The following is a 19,853-nucleotide window of genomic DNA, read 5'->3' as shown; positions in this document are numbered from 1 at the left end:
CCCTTTGGTGCTAGAGTGCTGAGCCAGACAGACCCAACCATCTCCTCCACTGTTTCCATGGAAACAGCAGAATCATCCCCTGGCTGGGGCCACCTAGCAACTGCCAGACCAAGACATGTAATAATAATAATAACACAAATTTTTGAAACAAGAATGCCAAATGGGTAAATAATTAACATACCGATCTGACCCACGGCTGCCAGAACTCGCACACCATTCCTATGACAATGGTGGAATGGAGGCTCCTGAGTAATTAATTTTGCCTAAACACACCATAAGCAGGAAGTGAATTTTGTGCTATGAACCCAGCTCAGCTCTTAAAATTGGAGATAGATTACGCTTGCACACTGGCGCCCCATCACAACATCTGTGAGTAATTAAGCCTCAGCAAAGAGTTTACCTCTCAGTGTGTGAGGCCTCTTCCAGTGCTTATGGGGGTTTTAATAACCTCAGCTCTGTGCAGTAAATCTCTGGGCCTCAAACTGGTGCTGAATGTAAATAAGGAGTTAGCTGGAGGGAAGTGAAGGGCTGCCAAGCCAAAGGGTCAGGACCAAGGTATTTGTGGACCTGTCATTCATCAGAGCATGGCTGGACCAAACAGTGGGGTCTGTGACTAACCTGGGGGATGGCTGTGGACAGGCAGGAAGGGAGAAGCCTTCTAAGCACGGGTTTGGGACTGGATGGGAGAAGGGTGCACCTGTGGGTGGAGCGGGGATGGGAGAGACCTGCCTCAGGAAGTGTCACTCAGTTTCCTTGTGTGAGAATCAGGAACCTGGGACACTGCAGCAGCTGTGGACATACCCTGAGGGATGGAGAAGTGCCATAGCTTACTAGACTCTCAAAGATGAACAACTGTATGCTAATAGTTAACTTTTTATGTATTAGACACTTCTAAAAGTGCTTCACATGCACTCACTCTGTAATCCTTCTAATAGCCCCACAAAGGACAAGTCATTTTAAACCTCATGTCATCATTGGGGAAGCAGAAGTCCCGAATGATTAAGTCATTAGCCTGGGGTTATAGAGTGCACCAGTAAGAGTCAGAAGCAGGCTTGGGGTGGAAGCAACCATGGCTCAGAGCCTTCACATCAAACTGCCTTTCTAATACTTGTTAGTAAGCTTCTGCATCATGGAGATGCGTGAGTATGCGTAAGTCTACTGCCTTGACTCAGCTCTGAAATGGATCAAGACCCCCATGAGTCACCGCGTGGCTGTCAGAGAGGAGCTGGTGTTCACCCAGCAGGTCTCAGCATCTGGTCCTCTGAGGAGCACCTATTCTTTGCTCCTGCTGATGGAAAGTGGAGTATGGCTTCCTCTATAAGTATTAGTATCATCTTACTGGGGGCACACTGACACTCAGAGAGGCTAAGTATGTATCCACAGGCATACAGCAAGTAGGAACCAGGGCTGGGCAGTCTGCCCTCTGGTCTGTGTTCCTCTTGGTCACTCTCTGACTGTAGGACAACCACACCCTGGAGGATAGCTGAGGTCCAGATGAGCCACAGCACAGGGACAAAGAAGAAGCCCAAGGTTAGGTCTGGCCATGAATCTATTGCTACCCAAGGTCTTGGGGAGAACTTTTCATAGCCTGCTTCTTGGGCTTGGCTTCTTGGGATAGCTTCAGTGTGAGAACAGGTGGAGCCTACCAGTGGGCTTCTGCTGAACTGTTCTGTATGACACAGGCCATGGACCAGGGTCCCGTAGGTCAGGTGTAACCCTGCTGAGGTCAGTGAGCACCTGGCAGGGAGCCTCTCAGAGGCCTGCTTTCTTACTGCCTTTTGCCAGTCTCCTTTCCCACATTTCCCTTCCTAGATGGAGGAAGTGGAGGGGTAGTAGGGAGACAGCTGTCTAGTGAGTGAACTTTACACACCTAAACCCTTCTACCCTTCTAGTGTATGACACTAGAGGGACAAGTTATATAGTTTGGTGTTTTGCAGTTTTTGTGGCTATTTCCATGTGTTATCCACACTTAGTCCTTCCTGGGTTCCTGGGACAAATGTCCATTTCCCAGGGCTGATGCTCCTGTCATCTCTGCTCCGAGTAGCTGGGGCAAAGGGCACATGATAATCAGACTGGAATGGTCACATTAGAGCGAGTGAAGCTATGCGAGGGAGGCTTCAGCTCACTCCTGCCCCTGCAGCCCAGAGAGCCTGCAGCCTTGGGCTCTTGCTCCACCCTTGGCACACTCTTGGCTGTCCTGCAAGTAGCCCAGCAGGCCCTGCTGGGCCTGACTTTCTGTCTGCCAAGCCCCAGGGCTCATGGCAAGCTCAGGTTTCTAAACCAAGGGAGGAACTTAGCCCCAAAGTAACATACCTTTCCCTTGGAGACCAAGAACGACAACAAACATGCACTCAATTTGGAAAGATGACAAGTGAGTCTAAATCTTACTTTCCAAGCTGTAGAGAGGCACAGATTTCTTGATTGGCCCAGATTTTAAATGGCAGAAACTTAGGGCAGTGGCTAAGCTAACAGCTCAGTATAGGGAGGTCTCATTACAGGACTTCACTTGTGGGTAGCCCTAACTCCTGCAGGGCCCTTTCCCAAGGTGGGCAGTGACAGTGCTCCTTGCCAGCAAAGGAGACTGAGGCATGAGGAGGTAAGAGGATGTTTGATGATGCACCTTTCTCAGAAGAACAGAAGTAGGTCACTGGACTCGAGGGCTACTGTCTTATTGCTGGATGAGTCTTGGGGGTGGGTGAGGGCAGAACTTAGTCTTCAAAACACTTGAATTAGTGGCTCTTGGTTTTTATTCTTGTAAGCTCATACCAGTTAAAATCCCAGCATAGAAGTGAGTAAGTGGATAAAAAGCCCCAACCTTAGCTGAGAAACTATTGGCACCTGATGACTACTGGAAGAGGGTGAATTGGTTTTCTTTAAGGGTGTGACACTAGATAGGTTAACCAGTCTCTAGTGGATGGATACACACCAAGGGACATTTGGGGACACAAACTTGGCTCAGTAGGCCTTAATACATAGGGAAGAGTACATGAAAACAGGTGTAGGTGTATAAGAGGGGTGCAGATAGGGGAGGAGGTCTAAATATGATTAAAATAGATTGAATTAAACTTGTAAAAATTCAATAGCACTTTTATTAAAAAATTGGGGGGAATCAGCCTGCTGAAAGCATCCTGGTTGTGGTGGTACTGATGGTGTCTCCTGCTGGTGTGGTATCACAGTGGCCCTTGATGCCCTCTAACCCCTTGCTGTTCCTGGGGAAGTCTATTTCCTTCTGCTCTTAGGTATTTTCAGAGTCACAGGAATTGAAATATGTCAGTTATTATAAAATTTGTTTGCAGATAACTGAAAGCACATTCAACATTGTCTTAAAAATTATTTATTCTTTTTACATAGCAAGAAGGCTTGCAGCAGTTGCCTGCTGGTGTTAAAACTGTCCTTTGACAGTATCAGGGCTGGTATCTCTGATTTTCTGAGATTTTTTTTCCCTCATGGTTGCAAGATGGCTATTGCAGGTCCAAGAATCACATTCACTTTCAAGGCAGAAGAGAAAGAGTATTGGTTTCATATAGACATCCTTCCCTGAATCCCCTAACAAACGCCCACTTATGCTTGATGGACTAGAACTGCATCACATAAACACCTACTGTGGGGCAGACAGGATTAGAGTTTATGTTTCTTGTAGGTGGAAAAGAGAAAGATGGGGAATAGATGTTGGGTTAAGATCCAGGGTTGTAGCTAGGTGTGGTGGTGCACACCTTTAATCTCAGCACCTGGGAGGCAGAGGCGGGCAGAACTCTGATTTTTGAGGCTAGCCTGGTCTACATAGTGAGTTCCAGGCTAACCCTGAGTTCCAGGGCTAAATAGTGAGACTTTGTCTCAAAAAAAAAAAGAACACACACACACACACACACACACACTCAAAAATAACCCCCTAACAAAACCAAGCTAGGCATGGTACATTGTGAGACTTTTTCTCAAAAAAACCAAAACAAGTCAGTCATAGTGGTACATATCTTTAACCCCAGCACTCCGAAGGCAGAGGCAAGCAGATCCTGATCTATATAATGTGTTTCAGACCAGTCTCCCTGTCTCAAAGAAAACAAGCCCCCAAACCAACAAACCCAAACAAAAAGATCCCGCATTGTCTGCCATAAGAGGCTGGTAGGAGACTGGTATAAAAGCAGAACTTATCGTCTGGTTCAAATTTACCTATTCCTTCAATGCATCTATTTCTCTGGTGCCAAAACATATAGTAGGATTAGGACCATGAAAGTACCTGGTGGTGGAGAGGGAGCAGGAAATATCTCTTAACACCTGTTAGTTACCTGTGCAGCATTGTGACCACAGTATCGACAGGAACAACTTAAGGAAGGAAGGATTTCTCATGTTTTATGGCTTCAGAAAGTTTTGGCCCACGTGTCAGTGAAGTCATAGTAGAGTTCATGGCTGGGGAGGGTATGCTGGAGGCTCCTTCTGTCATAGGGGGCCAGAAAACAGAGCACTCCCAGATACAGGGGCTGGGCTCCTGTATCAAAGGCCTACCTCTGTTGGCCTTCTTTCACCAGCCAGGCCCTGCCTCCTAAAGGTTCCACAACCTTCCAAAATAGTGCCACCAGCTGGAGACCAGGCCTTAAGATAAGAACTTGTGGTGGACATTTCAAATTAAACATTAAACAGTAGCAGCTCCTGGGGAGATAGGAAGCATTTTGCTCCCAGATACTTGTTTCAGATTTGGTGTCTGGCTTGCAGTAAGATGAAGCAGGGGTGGGTGGGGTGGAGTGTGGGGGGTTGGAGGGTAGGAGAGTTGGGGAAATGGTTGGGGGGGTATGGAGAAGCCACTTCCACCTCCATGAAGCACTTGTGATGAAGCTCTGTTGTAAGAGCCACCTAGTCTAGGCAATCTGTCTAGTAGTCAGCTCAGCCTTTCCTCCCTGGCTGTAGCTCCATCTGTGAAGCAGCATCTGTTGGTGTCTGGCTCCCTGTGCTTCACTAGGGACCTCACTCTGACCACAGTCTCCCTTGATGATGTGACCCACCTTTTCCTTCTCCAGGTTCCCCGGATCTACTGGGAGCTGTCCACTAAGAGGGTGCTCCTCATGGAGTTTGTGGAGGGTGGGCAGGTCAACGACAGGGCCTACATGGAGAGGAACAGGATCAATGTCAACGAGGTGAGGTGGGATTGGTGCTGGGGGCAGAGGGGTGGAGTATTGTTGGGGCTGCCTGGCTAGGCCTGGGGTCTGGGTGAGACATTGAGGCCTGGCCCACTGCCTTTAAAAGAATTATGCAGCCAGTGGAAGAGTCCTCCCAGGCGACCCTGTCCAGCTGTGGGCCTACAGTAGGGACAGGGACAAGCAAATCCCTCTCTGCTGCTTCTCCTGAGGATGTGGTTGCTGCCGGCTTCTCTTCTCATTCCAGCTGAGCCCATGCATCTAAGCAGAGTTGGATTTGTCCCTCTGCCTCTGTGGGGCCTGTTCCTCTTCTCCAGCTCTGCCCTCTTGGGTCACCACTGCAGTACTCACAAGAGGACTGGTGCAGCAATCTGTATCAGCTTCACAGAGCAAGGGAGAGGCTGGGGCTTCATCTTTACCCCCTGTTCCCTCAGTCTCAGGGAAACTCCAGTGGACCAGGGTCTGTACCCCACCTTCTGCTTCTTGCTCACCACAAAGCCCCCAGGAAGGAAGAGAACTGGGCTTTTTTACCCACATCCATCTTTGGTATGGTCCCTTATGTGTTGAGGTGTTGGGTGGAGTCAGACACCCACTAAATCCTCAGCAGGATTTAGGATACCGGATACTTATCCAGTATCACACAACCACCATTGCAGAACCAAGATTAGAACTCGGGTCTGCACAACTGAAAAGTCCTGTCTCCTCTTCCTTCTCCATCTCCCTCCCAGAGATCCATGTGGGGCTACAGTAGAGCCTGTAGTCGCTAGTGTGATGGCCACATAGTAGCCAGGGAGGTGGCAGCAGGAGGCCTAGCTGGGCCAGTCTGCTAGCTCACACTGGGAACTCACGACTGTTCCCCTTGCTTTGCTTTTGGTTCCTAGGATATGTTGTAGGAACGGTACCTGGGTGGCTTACCCAGTCTGGCTATGGTGGGGAATGGCTGGGCCCAGCTGCAAGGTCATGTCTGGAGTCTTCCTAAAAGGAAACAGGGCCTCTGCCTGCTAATCAGGAGACCCAACAGTTTCACTCTGCTGGGTTACTGGCATCTCCTTCTAGCCCAGCAGCCCACCCAAATCCATTCATCTCTTTGGCTCCGGCAAGCTAAGGCTGTAAAGGTATTTCATCAATGTGGCTCTGATTTTCCATGGCAAGTGTGAACACAGAAAACGCTCATACATTGTGGCTTTTGCTTGAGGCACCTGGATTGCAGAGGGCAGAGTGGGCCTCTGAGCCTGCTGTCACCTTTCTTATAAAACTGCAGGAAAAGCCAGCATCTGGGCAGACAGACCTTAATGAACATCCCAATTAGCCAAGAATTAAATAAGGGTGCATCACCTCTTGGATTGGTGTTCAAGGGCAGGTGATGAAAGAGTATTGGTTACTTTCTGTGACCATGCATCATGGACCATCTTTATAGCAGAAACAGTTGGGAATAAGAACAGTATTATGAATAACTAATATGTGCCAAGCATGTGACACATACCATCTCTATTCCTTATAGATATCGTGTAAAGTATCTAATGACCTCACTTGTAAAGGAGGCTGAGGCTCAGCATCACAGAACCAGGATTAGAACCCAGGTCTGTGTGGCTGAAAAGTCCTTGCTCCACCCCCTCTTCAGCTCTTTCCCAGAGATTCATATGGGGCTCTGGTGGAACCTGGAGCCACTCAGATGATGGCCACATCAGTACTATCCCAGGGAGCCAGAGAGGCTTAGGCTAGCACCCTGGGTGCTATTTGAATGTGACCCCTTGTTTATTTCACAGGAACATTTTTCAGTGCTGACCTCTAAGTGACAATGTGAGGGCTCTGGGAGTTAACTCACAAGTAGTGCCATGCACACAATGCTAGCTTTGTCTCTGTGTGTGTGCACATGCGTGCACAACCTGATAGTGACCAGGTCACCATTGTTTTCATTATTGTTGTAGCTGGACCCTGTTGTTTCTACCTTGACCTCCTTTAAACATGACCAGTTCCTGACTGTGACTCCATACCCAGTCCTCTCCACACTGTCGACTCCAGAATGAGGGTGTCCATTTGCCAATGAAGAACTTGAGACTCTGGAGTGAGGAAAACTTACATAAAACCACAGATCTCAACTTCATGCTCCGTAAATTTCCAAGTAGTTACACCATGCAGTCACCCTCCAGATAGAGCTACAGACTGTCTAGCCCCAGCACACTCTCTCATCCTCCTTTCTCCATGAGGCCACTGCTGCTCTGATTTCTGTTATTGTGGTCCCCTGTTGTCCCTCACTGAACTGTCACACAGCTCAAGAGCTGGCATGCTCATCATTAAGCAGATGTGTTCTGGAACCGGTTCTGTCCACTGATCTAGAGGTGTACCATGCTGTACCTCTCTGTCGTAATTTCTTAATCCTCTGCCTATGGTTGATTTCAGACTCTTTCTGCCTCAGCCTGCTGAGTGCTGGGATCACACACAAGTGTGCCCTGGCTTGCCCGGTTTAGCTCTTGGGTATTCTGAGATCATGAAATTAAATATCTTCCGCAGAAGCCTCTGGTAGTGCTGTGGGCCATGTGCTATGGGAACAGAGTAGTGGCAGGCTTTACTCTGCTGAAATGAACCTGTCACATCTCTTGCCAACCTGGGAACCTGTAGTGTGTGCTGAGGATGAATACCACCATAGTCCTGGAGGCTTTACATGGTCCTGAGATTCTGAAGACCAATGAACTTGGCCAACCAGTCCCAGGGGCACTCTTCTGGCAGCAAGCATTCCTCAGGATGGAAGGGCAGGAGGCAGATAGGAGTGGCAAAGGGCAGAACTCTTACTCCAAACTCTGAGGGAAGGGCAGTTAATGACATTGTGGTGACTAAAATGTGACTCTATGACACTTCTCCAAGTGACACCCAGCCCTGTGTCCTCTGCGCCAGCCCCACTCCACTTTGAAGACACTGACTTATCCTACAGGAGTCCAGCTTGTGAGGACCTGAAGACCAGACTAAATGGCTAGTTCTTGATGGACTCAGGTGGAGAAACACCAAATTAGGAGGCAGGCTTTAGCCCTGCTGTGACTTGCCAAGTGACCTTAGGCAAGTATGTCCCCCTTCTGGTCCTCAGTTCTCTTAGTGGAGGTGTTGGACCAGCTGACCTCTAATTAAGGGTTCTTTCTACTTGAATATTTTATAGACCAGTGATTCTGAGGCTTTGCCAGTGCTAGCCAGCTCAGGATCCATGTATTTCAGAATCATTAGGGGAGTCTATTTAGTTATGCAAATTCCTGGGCACCACCCCAAGGTACACATGAGAATCTGGGGTGGGAAGGATTGTGGACTCTGAGCAGGTCAGACACTCATTGCAGCAGAGGACCTCACCCCAGCATGAAGGATGAGCCATCAGAACTTACCTGCCATTTCAGACCTGCAACATGGGTGCCCTGTCCAGTTCTCTTCACCTTTCAGGAGACAGCAGCTCACCAGGGCTCCTCTGCGTATGTCCCCGAGCCTCGCAGCAGATACATCCAGGGATCATATTTGCCAGTCACTTTAAGAACTGGCGACAGCAGTTGTCATTGATCTTATTAAAAGCAAAGGTCATGTGGGCGTTGCCTTCTACAGGCAGATGGGGCTTCTTCCAGCCACAAAAGGACTATTGATTGCAGGAACTTTATCGAAGGTTAATTGGATTTCAAGGAGTGTGTGTTGAAGACCCTGCCTGGGCCAAGACCCAGCTTAATTGGCATGAAATTAGCCAGGAGAAAGGTGACGGGGTTGGTAGTGCAGGGCAGCAGGGACAGATGTGGGAGGCCTGGTGGGCAGACATTATCTGTCTATGAAGATTGACTGGATCCAGGGAGTGATGGGGCAAGATGTGGATGGAACAGGATTTTTCTGCTTTAGCTCGGCAGTGTTCCAACCTCCTGACCCTTGTGGCCAGCTTGTACCTGAAGATGCATAAAGACCTGATACCTAAACTCACTAGAAGGAAGACATTTTCTGCCATCTCCGACCCCCATCACTCTTGGACCCTCATGGGTTAGTTAGAGGAGCCCAGGATAGTTCCTGGGGATTTATTTCCTCATAGCAGAGGAGCACAGGGCTCCTCTGGAGTCACTCTCTCTGGAGTCCAGTACTGGCTCTGCTGTTTGCCAGCTATGGCACTATGGGGAAACCTGGATTCCTTTTGTGTGCAGTATACCAAGGGTGACCAGAGGAATCTTTGACAGTTGAAGCATCGTGCCCTCGGTGCAGCACTGAGCCCATGTGCTCAGTGCTCATGCTCAGTGCATGAAGACTGACACTGGAACTCTAGCCCTGTGCTCTCTGTGGTGCCACCAGGACAGTATTTGCCAAAGAACAGGGGAAATAGGGAGGGAAGAACCTTTGCCTGAATTTTCACATTGACCCAGGCACAGTGGAAGGATTCGGACTCTTTGGAGTGACTTGTCACTCTGGAGAGGAGTCAACAGTGGTTCCTCCCTCTCATGTGTCTTCTGATGGCAGTGGTCCCTGGAACCCACTCCTGCCTCCTCTGGACTTGGTGTGCCCGAGATCTGAGGAGGTTTTCTTGGGCTCTGTAGATGTGGGCCTCTTGGGTTAAGCTTGTTAAGGCTTAGCTCGAAAGCTCTGTTGCTTGTCTCATAGCTATGATATCTGACAGAATCAACTTGAGGAGGGAAATTTTTATTTTGGCTCATGGTTTCAAAAAGGTTGAATCCATCACAAGGCATGGTGTTTGGAATGCCTCTGTCCATGGAGGTGGGAGTGTGAGATGGGTCTTCACATAGCCAGAGACCAGAAAGCAGTGACCATTGGCAGAACCAGGGGGCAGATAGCACCTTCAAAAGCCCCTCTGTGATGATGTAATACCACCAACCAGACCCCAGTTCGTAGAGGCTCCGTAGCCGTCCAAATGGCACTCCAAGGTGGGTACTCAGATGGTCCAAGCATGAGCATGTGGGGGGACATTTCAGATTTAAATCATAACAGAAGGCTTTCCAGGTGCTGGGAAGTGCTGTCTTCAGGGCCACTCCAGTTTCCTGTGACCTGCTGGCACCTCTGCTTTTGTCCTCACTGTCTCTCTTAGCATTGAATGTAGCTGAGGAGGTCCCAGCACCTGAGTGCTCAGGGATTTCATCCAGGATCATGCTGTGTCAGGAATATACTGGCCTTGGTACTGGGCAGCTGGAGTGGGTCACAGTTTCTCTATTCCCAGTGCGGGTTCCCGGGGACAGGAAGAGGGTGATCACGATGTCCCAGGTGGGAGCCTGGTCTGTGTGGAGAACCTGGCAGACACTGGTTCCTCTCACAGACCTTGGCCTTGCTTCACATACGCCCCCACCCAGGAACATACATAGACTTTTCCTTGGGGGTGGGAATGAATTAATTCACACAATTATGGAATAATTAAAGTACTTTCTGCCAATTCAAGCCTTGAGAAAAGTCCAAAAATAACTCCTTGATTTAAATATTATTTACTAAATTAATTCTTTGCTCAGCCTTTTTATAAAGTCCTGTTTTTTTCCCTTTTCCCTACTGTTAGAGAATAAAGGTGCTGAGTAATTAGTAAAATCATTTATGAGTAGCACGTTTCTTTTTACAAGGAATAATTGGTGGCTTTTGGTAAATGGCACTTTCCTGTGCCATTGGTTAGCAGCCTGGATTGGGGAAGCCATCGAGGGCCTATAGAGGCCCTTTTCTCTAGACACCTTACTGGACACAGAAGTGAGCTCCAGGAAGTGCTCCTCTGGAGCATAGAGGCTGGTGGTCAGACCTTTGTGTGGCTGTTCTCTGGAGTCAGGTCACCTGACTGATAATGTCACTGATTACTAAATTTGTGATCAGGCTTCTTTATGCCTTTGTGTCTCCCTTCCTTTAGCCGTTTCCTGCAGAGAATAGCTGAGTGGCTGGGGCAAGGCTTGCCACATGGTGGGCACTCTAAAAAGGTGCTGTTCCCTGCCTTCATGCGGATGCCATCATTATAGGACAAGGACAGCCTCAGGGACATACATAGTGGTTGGTTCCTCAGCAGGACCTGTAGCCAGAGTAATATGGAAGTGGTAGGAGAGGGACTCGGAGATCTCCACCTTGCTCATGAGATGTTCCTAGCCCAGGGACAGCCTTTACTTTTCCAGGACCACAGTGCCTGTGTGAATAGGAGGCTGCCCTTTGGATAGACTGATTCCCTTGGAGGCTGTTCAACCCAGTTTTACAGGGTATAAGTGCCAGAGGTTCGAACCAGTGACCCCTGGCGAGGTGAGGATTGGGGATGAGTAAGCATGCCGTTTGCCAGCCCACGCTGCTCCCATTACCCGGGGACACTCAGACACAACGGGGAGCCTAGTGAAGCTGGGACTCATTTATTGCAAGTGTTCCAAAGCTTATAAAGGCACCTGGAACTGCCCCCTCCCCCCTGAAAGGATGGTCACGCGCTGATCATGCACTCCTCAGCAGTGCGGAAGTATTCTTCAGACTTTCAAAGCAAGCCAGGCCGTGCCCCCAGTAACTTCCTTTCTGACCTATGCAAGGTGGGGCTTTTAGGTCCCCACATATAAGAAAATTCATCCAGAGCTTAGAAATAGGGCCATGAGAGTTCGGCGTGCTCTTTCAAAGTTGTTCTTGGGCATCCTTCAACAGCACCTTCCCCAACCCCCTCCCCTACCCCCCTGTACTATTTTTTTAATATCTAGGGAAATGTACTTTTTGTTTGATTTTTGTTATGGACAATTAATTAAGGGCTCAGACTGAAGTCATACATCAACTTGTAGCTCTTATCCAGTTGAAATGCAAATAATTCTGCCCAGTAGAAAAGATAACCTTAAGGGTTGCTTTAAAAAAAAAATACCCATAGGACAGTAACTCCTTTAAATTTCATCCAGGAATTCTAGTTTCTTATAGTTTTCTGGAACCAGGGTTACCATCTTACCTGTTCCTTACCAATGAGTTAAACAACTTTTGATACCTATTCATTCTTTCTGTGTGTGTGAGCTGTGCTTTTAGCATTGACAGTTATACTGTGACACTTTGGTCACAGCATGTATTTTTCTTAGAACTAAAATAATACATAACACTAAAAACCAAAGCAATGACATCTGTGTCTCTAAAACTGAGTAAAGCCTGGGTGATGCACTTGACCTTGAGTCTAGAGGTTGTCCAGTAAGGAAGCTGAGCAGATAGTGTTAGTCCCACTTAACTGCTAATGGAGACTGACGAGTGGGGTGTTTTTTTCCCTCAGACCATCCGAGCCCACAGCAGCAGCACCAAGATACAGGCCCAGTGCTGAGCTGCTGGCATCAGCTGGCTCCTACTCCTGCTCTGCCTTTTGTACCTGTCGGTCCCGGTGACATCCTGTTGAACTGAGCATTGAGAGTGGTTCCCAAGTAGGAAGACTTCCAAGTAGCAGTTGATTGGAGGTGTTGAATCAACAACAGCAGATCATTGGAGGTGTGTGCGTGCGTGCGTGCGTGCGTGCGTGCGTGCGTGTGTGTACTCTGTTGACTCCATTTGTGTGTCTGTGGCAGTAGTTGGCAGCATCCTTAACCTGCTCCATACAGGACTAGTCCTCAGGGATAGGAGCTCCCCCATTCTGGTCCTTATGTCCCTGGGGACCATCTTTCAGTGTAGTAATAAGGGGTCCAGAGTGATTAGCAATATTTCAGAAAGCTTAAGGGAAATCATACATCTCCCTGTGACAGGTTTGCCCAGACTAAATGAAATGTCAGTTCTCCAAGTTTCAGCTAGAATTCCGTCAGCTCAGTCTGACTGCACTGCTTATCTTGGGCTGATCTGGATCCCTGATTGGACCTTATTATATGCATCCTTGACAAATAAAAATGAATGATTACTTAATAAATGGAATCGGTTTGTCAGATATGGCCTTTTGAAGCATGGCTCCAGGGAGCTCCCAGGAGCCTAACAAAAGGGGTTCTTGGTGGCCTAGAGGTGGGGGCCTGGGGCTCACTAGGGTCTAGCTTTGCCGAGCCCCATCTCCCTAGGAAACAGAAGACAGTGGCCCTGAGACCTCTGCCATGTCAACATGAGTCAGAACTTGACTGGGTCAAAGTCCTGATCCTAATGAGAATGGACAGAGTCCCAGTGTTTCACCTGAGGCAAGTCAGTGCTGGTGTTGTAGCATGGTGCCTTTAGCATCTTGATCTCTAAAAAGGTGCAATGACACCTCACCTGTCTACCTTCTAGGCCTGTTTCTAGGAACAAGAGACGACTACCACAGGGCCATCCAGGAGAGCTTACCAGGTTCCAAGCCTGACATGCTCATTCACCTCTGTAGCCACCCTTGAGGGTTAATATTTCTGTTATCCTGAAGCCAGTCATATAAGCAGCTGGTTCAAGGTCTTAGAAGTAGGCATGAGTCATCTAGAAGGGTATTGCTAAGGAGTAGAGTATTAGTAAGGATGAGTATTAGTAAGGATGCTAGCTGTTGTTCTAAAGTAGGGTTATTCCTTTTTTCTTTTCGAGACAGTGTCTTGCTCTGTGACCCAGGCTGGCCTTGAACTTGTAACCCTGCTGTCTCAGGCTTCTGAGTGCTAAATACAGGTCTGAGCCACCATGCATGACCTAGAGGGGTCATTCTTGATCATTTAATTTGGTGCTGATTATAATTGATTGGATTTCAGAGGAGATTGATGGGGTTAGGATAAATATTAGAGGTGGGAACCACAGCATCTCAGAAAACCACAGAGCGCTCACTCACTCTTATATTCATGCATTTGGTGCTGTTACTAGCAAGTACATGTATAATAGAGCCAGTCTATAACACATAAATTATACCTCAATAAAGTGATTTAACAAAACAGAGCCAGTCCCTGCTGCCTTGGGAGTTTACGATAGTGAACTAGATGGTCATTAATCAAATAATCACACTAGTAATTGCTAGTGCTGTGAAAGAAAAGTCCAGCATGTTCCAGGAGTGTATGGTGACAGCATTCTTCCATCCCTGGATAGGAAAGAAGAGGGCCTGGACCTAGTGATGGGGAGATGGCAAGGGAGCTTCTGGCAGCAGGAATAGCATGCACAAAGGCCCTGAGGTAGGAAAGCACAGGGATCACTGGAGGAGAGAAAGCGAACATGGCTGGAGTATCAGTGTAGTGTAAGGTGAGACTGGGGAGACAGGCAGGACTGGTCACACAGGGCTTGTAGGCTAAGGAAGGATCTTAATCTTGTGCTCCCCATCTGTGAGCCCCAGCTCCTCTTCATTGACTGGGATATATTTATTAATGACTATGAAGTTCAGCCAAGGCTGAAAGGAATGCCAAGGACAGTTGGTGTCCTGGGGTATCTGTCTTCTGTCTTTGTCCCCTGGACACCCATCAGCAGATCATCTGGGGGCCCAAGTCTGGTTCTATTCAGCAGCTGCTCCCTAGCTGGGAAAAGGCTTTTAGCTTTAATAAAAAAAGGAGTAGAGATAAGAAAACTGCCTTGGCAGGGCGAGCGGCAGTGACAGGATGATTTAAATGGCCTCTCCGGTGTCGTTTCTTCTGTGCAGACATCATAAATCAGATTAGTATTGGACTCTGGGGGTGGGGAGAAGGGAGCAGGGTCTGGACTCAGGTCTACCTGGCACTGGCCTGGCAACAGTGCAGCCCCAGTGAAGGGTCATAGTGTCATCTGTTCCTGACCTAGCCCTGTTCTTTGCAGGAGTGGATGGGACTGTTCCCTCAACCCATTCTCAGCTTTGGGAAAGAAGGAAGAGGGGCTGATCAGAGTAAGGAGGAGAGGAATGAGGCACGTGGGCAGAAGAGTGACAGCTGTCAGGGAAAGGAGAACAGCCATCTCCTTACTGTGCACTGAAATAACCTTGGGAACTCAGAAGATACTGGAGGCTAGAGCCATCCACAATGTCTGAGTTCCAGGTGGTTCCAACATGTGGTGGAAGTGAAGCACTGGGTCTGAGTTGAGATGCCTTAGATGCAGGAATTGTATCATCTCAGACTGCTTAGGGCCACCAGTGCCTGGGATCTCCTCGACCAGATTAGGGAACCAGAGACGTTCCTGAATCAAGTGTGGGCAGTGCAGAGTTCTCACTGCCTCCCTTCTCTTTCAGATCTCCTGCCACTTGGGCAAGATGTACAGTGAGATGATCTTTGTCAATGGCTTTGTGCACTGCGACCCCCACCCAGGCAACGTGCTGGTGCGGAAGCATCCAGACACAGGCAAGGCTGAGATAGTCCTATTGGACCATGGACTCTACCAGGTAGGCGAAGACTCTGCTCCTACCTGGGCTTAGAGGCTGCTGATGTTCTGCTGAAGCCTGAAGCTGGGCAACAGCTGCAGAGGGTGCATCTGCTCCTAGAGCTGTCATTTTGTGCATACCACTGTCTTGAGAGTTTTTTGAACTTTAGCTTCCCTACAACAAATGAGGTTGCTCATGCCTTGTTTACTGCTGTTGTGAGGGGCAGATGGGAACATGTCTGTGTCTGAGCCCTCCCCAGGGAACTTTGAGCCAGCTCAGACCTGTGCTGTATGTGAACTGGGACTTCAGGGAGTTGGGTGACTGTGCTTTCAGCCCCAGTGAAGAAAATGGAGTGTGGAATTGCAGGGGCTAGAAGCCCCAGATGCGGTCCTTTGGCAGTCAGGATGAACTAGTGTGAGTGAGCCATGCCCACCACCTGCAGGCTGGGAAGTTCACTGGGTGGGAAGTATGCTGTCAACTTGGGGCCCTGGCCTGACTTGATTCCATAAGGCAAATGGTCCTGAAGAGGTTCCCCAGTGGCTTCTGCTCTTTCCTTAGGTCCTGATGCTGCATCCCCAAATCTCAGCCTCCTCTGAAAGGCTTGGTAAAGTAAGGAACAGGTTAGGCCAGCTCTTGTCCCATGGAGCCCCAGTGACAGATGGCCCAGACATGACGGCAGTTCAGTAGCTTGCTCCCATGCCAGTCTTGGGTATGGTGGGTGGAGTCTGCAGGCCTCTGCTTCCTAAGCCTCATAGGAAGTGACAGCCAACAGCAGAGGAGAGGGCTTGGAGGAGATGTGTGGGCAAGCTTTGTGGGGGTGGGGAAAGGGAGTATCTTTTCCCCATCCCAATAGCCAGTGTTTAGGTAGAAAACTGCATCTGCCTTTGTGGGAAGCCAGCAAAGTAGTCTGTACCTAGAAAGAAGATGAGAATATTGATTTTGGAGGGCAGATAGCAGTTGCTGCCACTTAGGGCTAAGGTTTGCCAATATAGGTTGAGTATCCGTAATCTAAAAGTCTGCAGTCCACATGCTTCTGGGTTTAAAGCTTTTGGCACCAGGATATCACAAGTAGAACAATTCCATGCTATGAATTTTGTGTACAAAATTGTTAAACATTATAATTAAACTACCTTTAGGCTATGTGTTGAAAGTGTGCATAAAACAAATGCATTTCATGTTTAGACCTATGTCCTAGCCCCCAAGATATTATGTATCTGCAAATATGAAAAAAAATCTGAAATCTAGAACACTTCTGGTTACTAGAATTTCAGATTAAGGATAGGCTCTGTTAGCTGTGAACTTGAGCTTCTAGGCATGGCTGAACACTGGGGGAGCCAGTCCTCCTGGTTTTTTCTCATCCCTCTGTGCAGGGGTCAGCATTAGCCTGGGGCTCAGGTCAGGTCTTGGCCTAGAGAGGAGACTCAGTTGCTGCCCGTGCTGCCCTGGCTGCAGGTGCTCACGGAGGAGTTCCGCCTGGACTACTGCCGCCTGTGGCAGTCTCTGATCTGGACGGACATGGAGAGGGTGAAGCAGTACAGCCAGCGCCTGGGGGCTGCGGAACTCTACCCACTGTTTGCCTGTATGCTGACAGCCCGGTCATGGGATTCAGTCAAGAGGGGCATTGGCCAAGCTCCAGTCACTGCCTCTGAGGTAGGTCGCTTCCTCCCAAATTCAGGGACCAGGGCCTGGGTGCCTCTTCCAGCCTAGAGTCTGAGGTCCATGATCAGTGGGCTTTATGTCTCTGTGGGGAGGGTCTCATTGGAGCTACATTGGATGAGGAGTAGGGAGGGGAGTACAGACTGGTCTCTCCTGGAGGAGGGAAGAGGACCAATATCCCATTTTGTCCCCTGGAACCTTATCCTCATGGAGTAGAGATAAGGCATGTGGACATAGTAAGCCAGACCTCAGTAGCTTAGTGAGATGCCAAGCTTCCTCAAGTACCATCTCACTCCTGCAGCTCCAGCACTCTACTGTTCTGTGCTTGGCACTGTTCCCCCAGGTCCTCTCTGGCTTTGTGATGGCGAGAGCCTTCACTTCCTGTCCACCTCAAACAGCGCCATTGGACCCTTTGTCCTGCAGACTTCTTAGTGAAGCAGCTTCTTTTCTTTACTTGTTGCTGTTTCCTCGTTGGACTTGGGCTGTCTAGATGGGACACAGATCATGAGAGCACCTGCTCTGCACACTTGTGTCCACTTCTGTTTCCCTGCTGATGCTCACAGGGGTGATCCCGTGCCTCCTGGCTGAGGTGGGCTCCCTTCTATGACGCTTCTCTGTCCTACATAGGGCCGACCTGTCTCTGCTCTTGGGCCCATGCCCATCCACACTTGCTTCTGCACAACTCCCCTCCAAGGGGATAAGATATAGTTTATTCTGGAGCCAAATATGAGTGACCATGGTCCAGGAACAGAGATTCAGGTTACCCCAAATTCCATGTTCTGATGTGGAAGAAGTTTCATGAAGTTTTTATAGTAACAGAACAAAGAAAAGTCATAAATCAAGATACTTAGGCGGTTACAATGAAAGGGAAATCTCAGGTACAGGCCTCAGATGCCATCTGGTGACACTCAGCCTTTAAATTAATACATTCCAAAATGTTTTTATCTGTTAGCCACAAGACATTAAGTCAGAAACAAAGGTGTGGACAAGCAGTGGCTATTTAGGGGGCTAGAGATGGCCCAAGATAAATGGTAATTAGGCTCTGAACTTGCAACATTCCACACTGTCCACAATCACTACGTTCTAATCAGCTGATCAGCCTTTGCAGAAGGTTGAGTTTCAAGATGCAGTTTTTCTGAGAACTTTGGTTCATGCTTTTCTGAGTGGTGAGCAGACTCAGGCCTCTGCTCACTGCAGGGGACAAGATCCGACTCGTGCTGTTGGAAAGCCTGGGCACTACTTCCAGCATCTCCTCTACCTAGTCCCATGACCCTGGCTGTTCTTATCATCCCTTTGGGCCTTCGGGGCTCCTCCTGCAGTATGCTTTGTGGTGAGCAGCTTTAGTAATGGCTGGGTTTAGAGTCTTAATGTCGTAGAGTTGTCTCTCACCAACTCTTGGCTCCACTTTCTTCCAAGTGGACATTCTTCTGCAGCAGGCTTGGTGGCAGTCACGATCACCTGCTGTTCCAGGATCTGCAGCTTTGAAGCTCATCTTAGAACAGTGGTATTCTTTTTATAAGGTAGGGATGGTCAGGGTGATGCTTTCTGTTTTACTGTCCATGCATGTAAAGTGCCTACCCACAGTTCCTGAAGTTGATTCATTCAATAAATATTTGCTTTTGCTGGCCGAGTGTGTTGCAGAGGATCTGTGACTGATAAACAGACAGGCCTTTTGTGTAATTTACACTTTACTTGGAGAAGACAGACAGTAAACGAGTAAACAAACAGGCAAGTGGGATAATTGCAGGTTACAGGTACTGTGGCGGAAATAAATAAAGTAGTGTTGGGAAGGGGTGGGCACTGCGAGACCTCAGAGATGGGCTGACATTTGAGTTGAGGTGTGAGAACAAGAACAGCCTCAGCCCCAGGGGAGCCTGAAGGATGCTTTCCCAGCATACTGAGGCCCAGGGCAAAAGAGTTTGGTGTGGTCTGGAGGGTGGCAGAAGAAGACTTTGTGCTGGGGTACAGAGAGCGCCCCACAGGGCTTTACATGCTATGGAAAGAGGTTTGGACTCATCTCCCAGGATGAAGTAAGGCCCTTGGTAGGTTTTCAACAGGAGGAGATGCTGTTGTTTTCAGGTGTTTCTCTGGAGTGGGGTGCAGTAAACTGTGGGGTGATTGTCTAGGAGAGATGATGGAGAGAAGCAGATAGAACCAAGGTGTGCTTTGGAGGTGGCACTGAGGAGGCTTCTGTAGGATTGAGTACGAAGGAGGGAGAAAATTGTATTCTAGTTTTTGGAATAAGTTCTGGGGTACGTGATGACCCAGGGAGGGTTGTGGGGAGGGCATATTATTAGGGGGGAGGCTGCTCAGCAGGTTTCCTGAACAGATAAGTATGTCCTGGGAAACTAAGATTAGAGCTCAAAGAAGAGGTCCAGGCTGGGGATATGCAGTTTTGAGTTTTGAGCATATGAATGGCTCAGAGCCACTGAGCTGTATGAGGTGACAGGGCATATGATAGGTATGCAGTGAACAATCCTGTGTTTATTTACTGAGGTGGAATTTTGGCTTTGCATCCTGACTCATTCCTAATGAGCCAGTTACAATGTCAGTCCTCTGAAGAAGTGTCTTCTCTCCTCCAGAAAGCCTTTTCTTGTCTCCCTTGCCAAAAGTCATCCCTTAGTATTTTAGATCACTTTTGGGGAGTACATTGTCATCTCTAGCAGAGCAGTTCTTTGCACATTATAGCTCTGAGCTGCGTAGTGAGCACCTGGAGCCAGGGACCCTGTCCTGCACATCTTTGTATAGGGTCCCTGCAGCCCTGGGCTGATCTGGAGGATGGGCATTTATAAAGATTTAGGGGACACTGACTGCATCTGCTCATCTGAATACAGATGGAGGATGACTTGGGACATTGCAGGCCAGGTCAGCCTCAGGTCAAAAGACAGTGTCCTTCTCCTATCCAGAATCAAGCAAATCCTCAA

At 48.6% G+C, this 19,853-nt stretch overlaps 1 protein-coding gene across 13 annotated transcripts in view; it reads left to right on the top strand.

Moving 5' to 3' along the window:
- Positions 1-19,853, top strand: part of Adck1 (aarF domain containing kinase 1) — a 130,973-nt gene that overhangs the window by 95,968 nt on the left and 15,152 nt on the right. For 12 of the 13 annotated variants that reach the window (XR_003850627.1, XR_003850623.1, XR_003850624.1 and 9 more), the window contains 3 exons: positions 5,010-5,126; positions 15,145-15,294; positions 16,726-16,923. Coding sequence is in view for 2 of the 13 variants with exons in the window: in XM_029566922.1 (XP_029422782.1) it covers positions 5,010-5,126; positions 15,145-15,294; positions 16,726-16,923 (465 nt within the window). In the remaining 11 variants the exon portion in view is untranslated. The remainder of the gene's footprint in view (positions 1-5,009; positions 5,127-15,144; positions 15,295-16,725; positions 16,924-19,853) is intronic. The other variant, XR_003850622.1, reaches the window with a different exon arrangement.

Source organism: Nannospalax galili, unplaced genomic scaffold (genome assembly GCF_000622305.1).
Source record: "Nannospalax galili isolate Female #2095 unplaced genomic scaffold, S.galili_v1.0 scaffold330, whole genome shotgun sequence".
Taxonomy (NCBI): Eukaryota; Metazoa; Chordata; class Mammalia; order Rodentia; family Spalacidae; genus Nannospalax; species Nannospalax galili.
The sequence above is the reverse complement of the archived record's forward strand: the minus strand, read 5'-3'. Positions and strand labels throughout refer to the sequence as shown.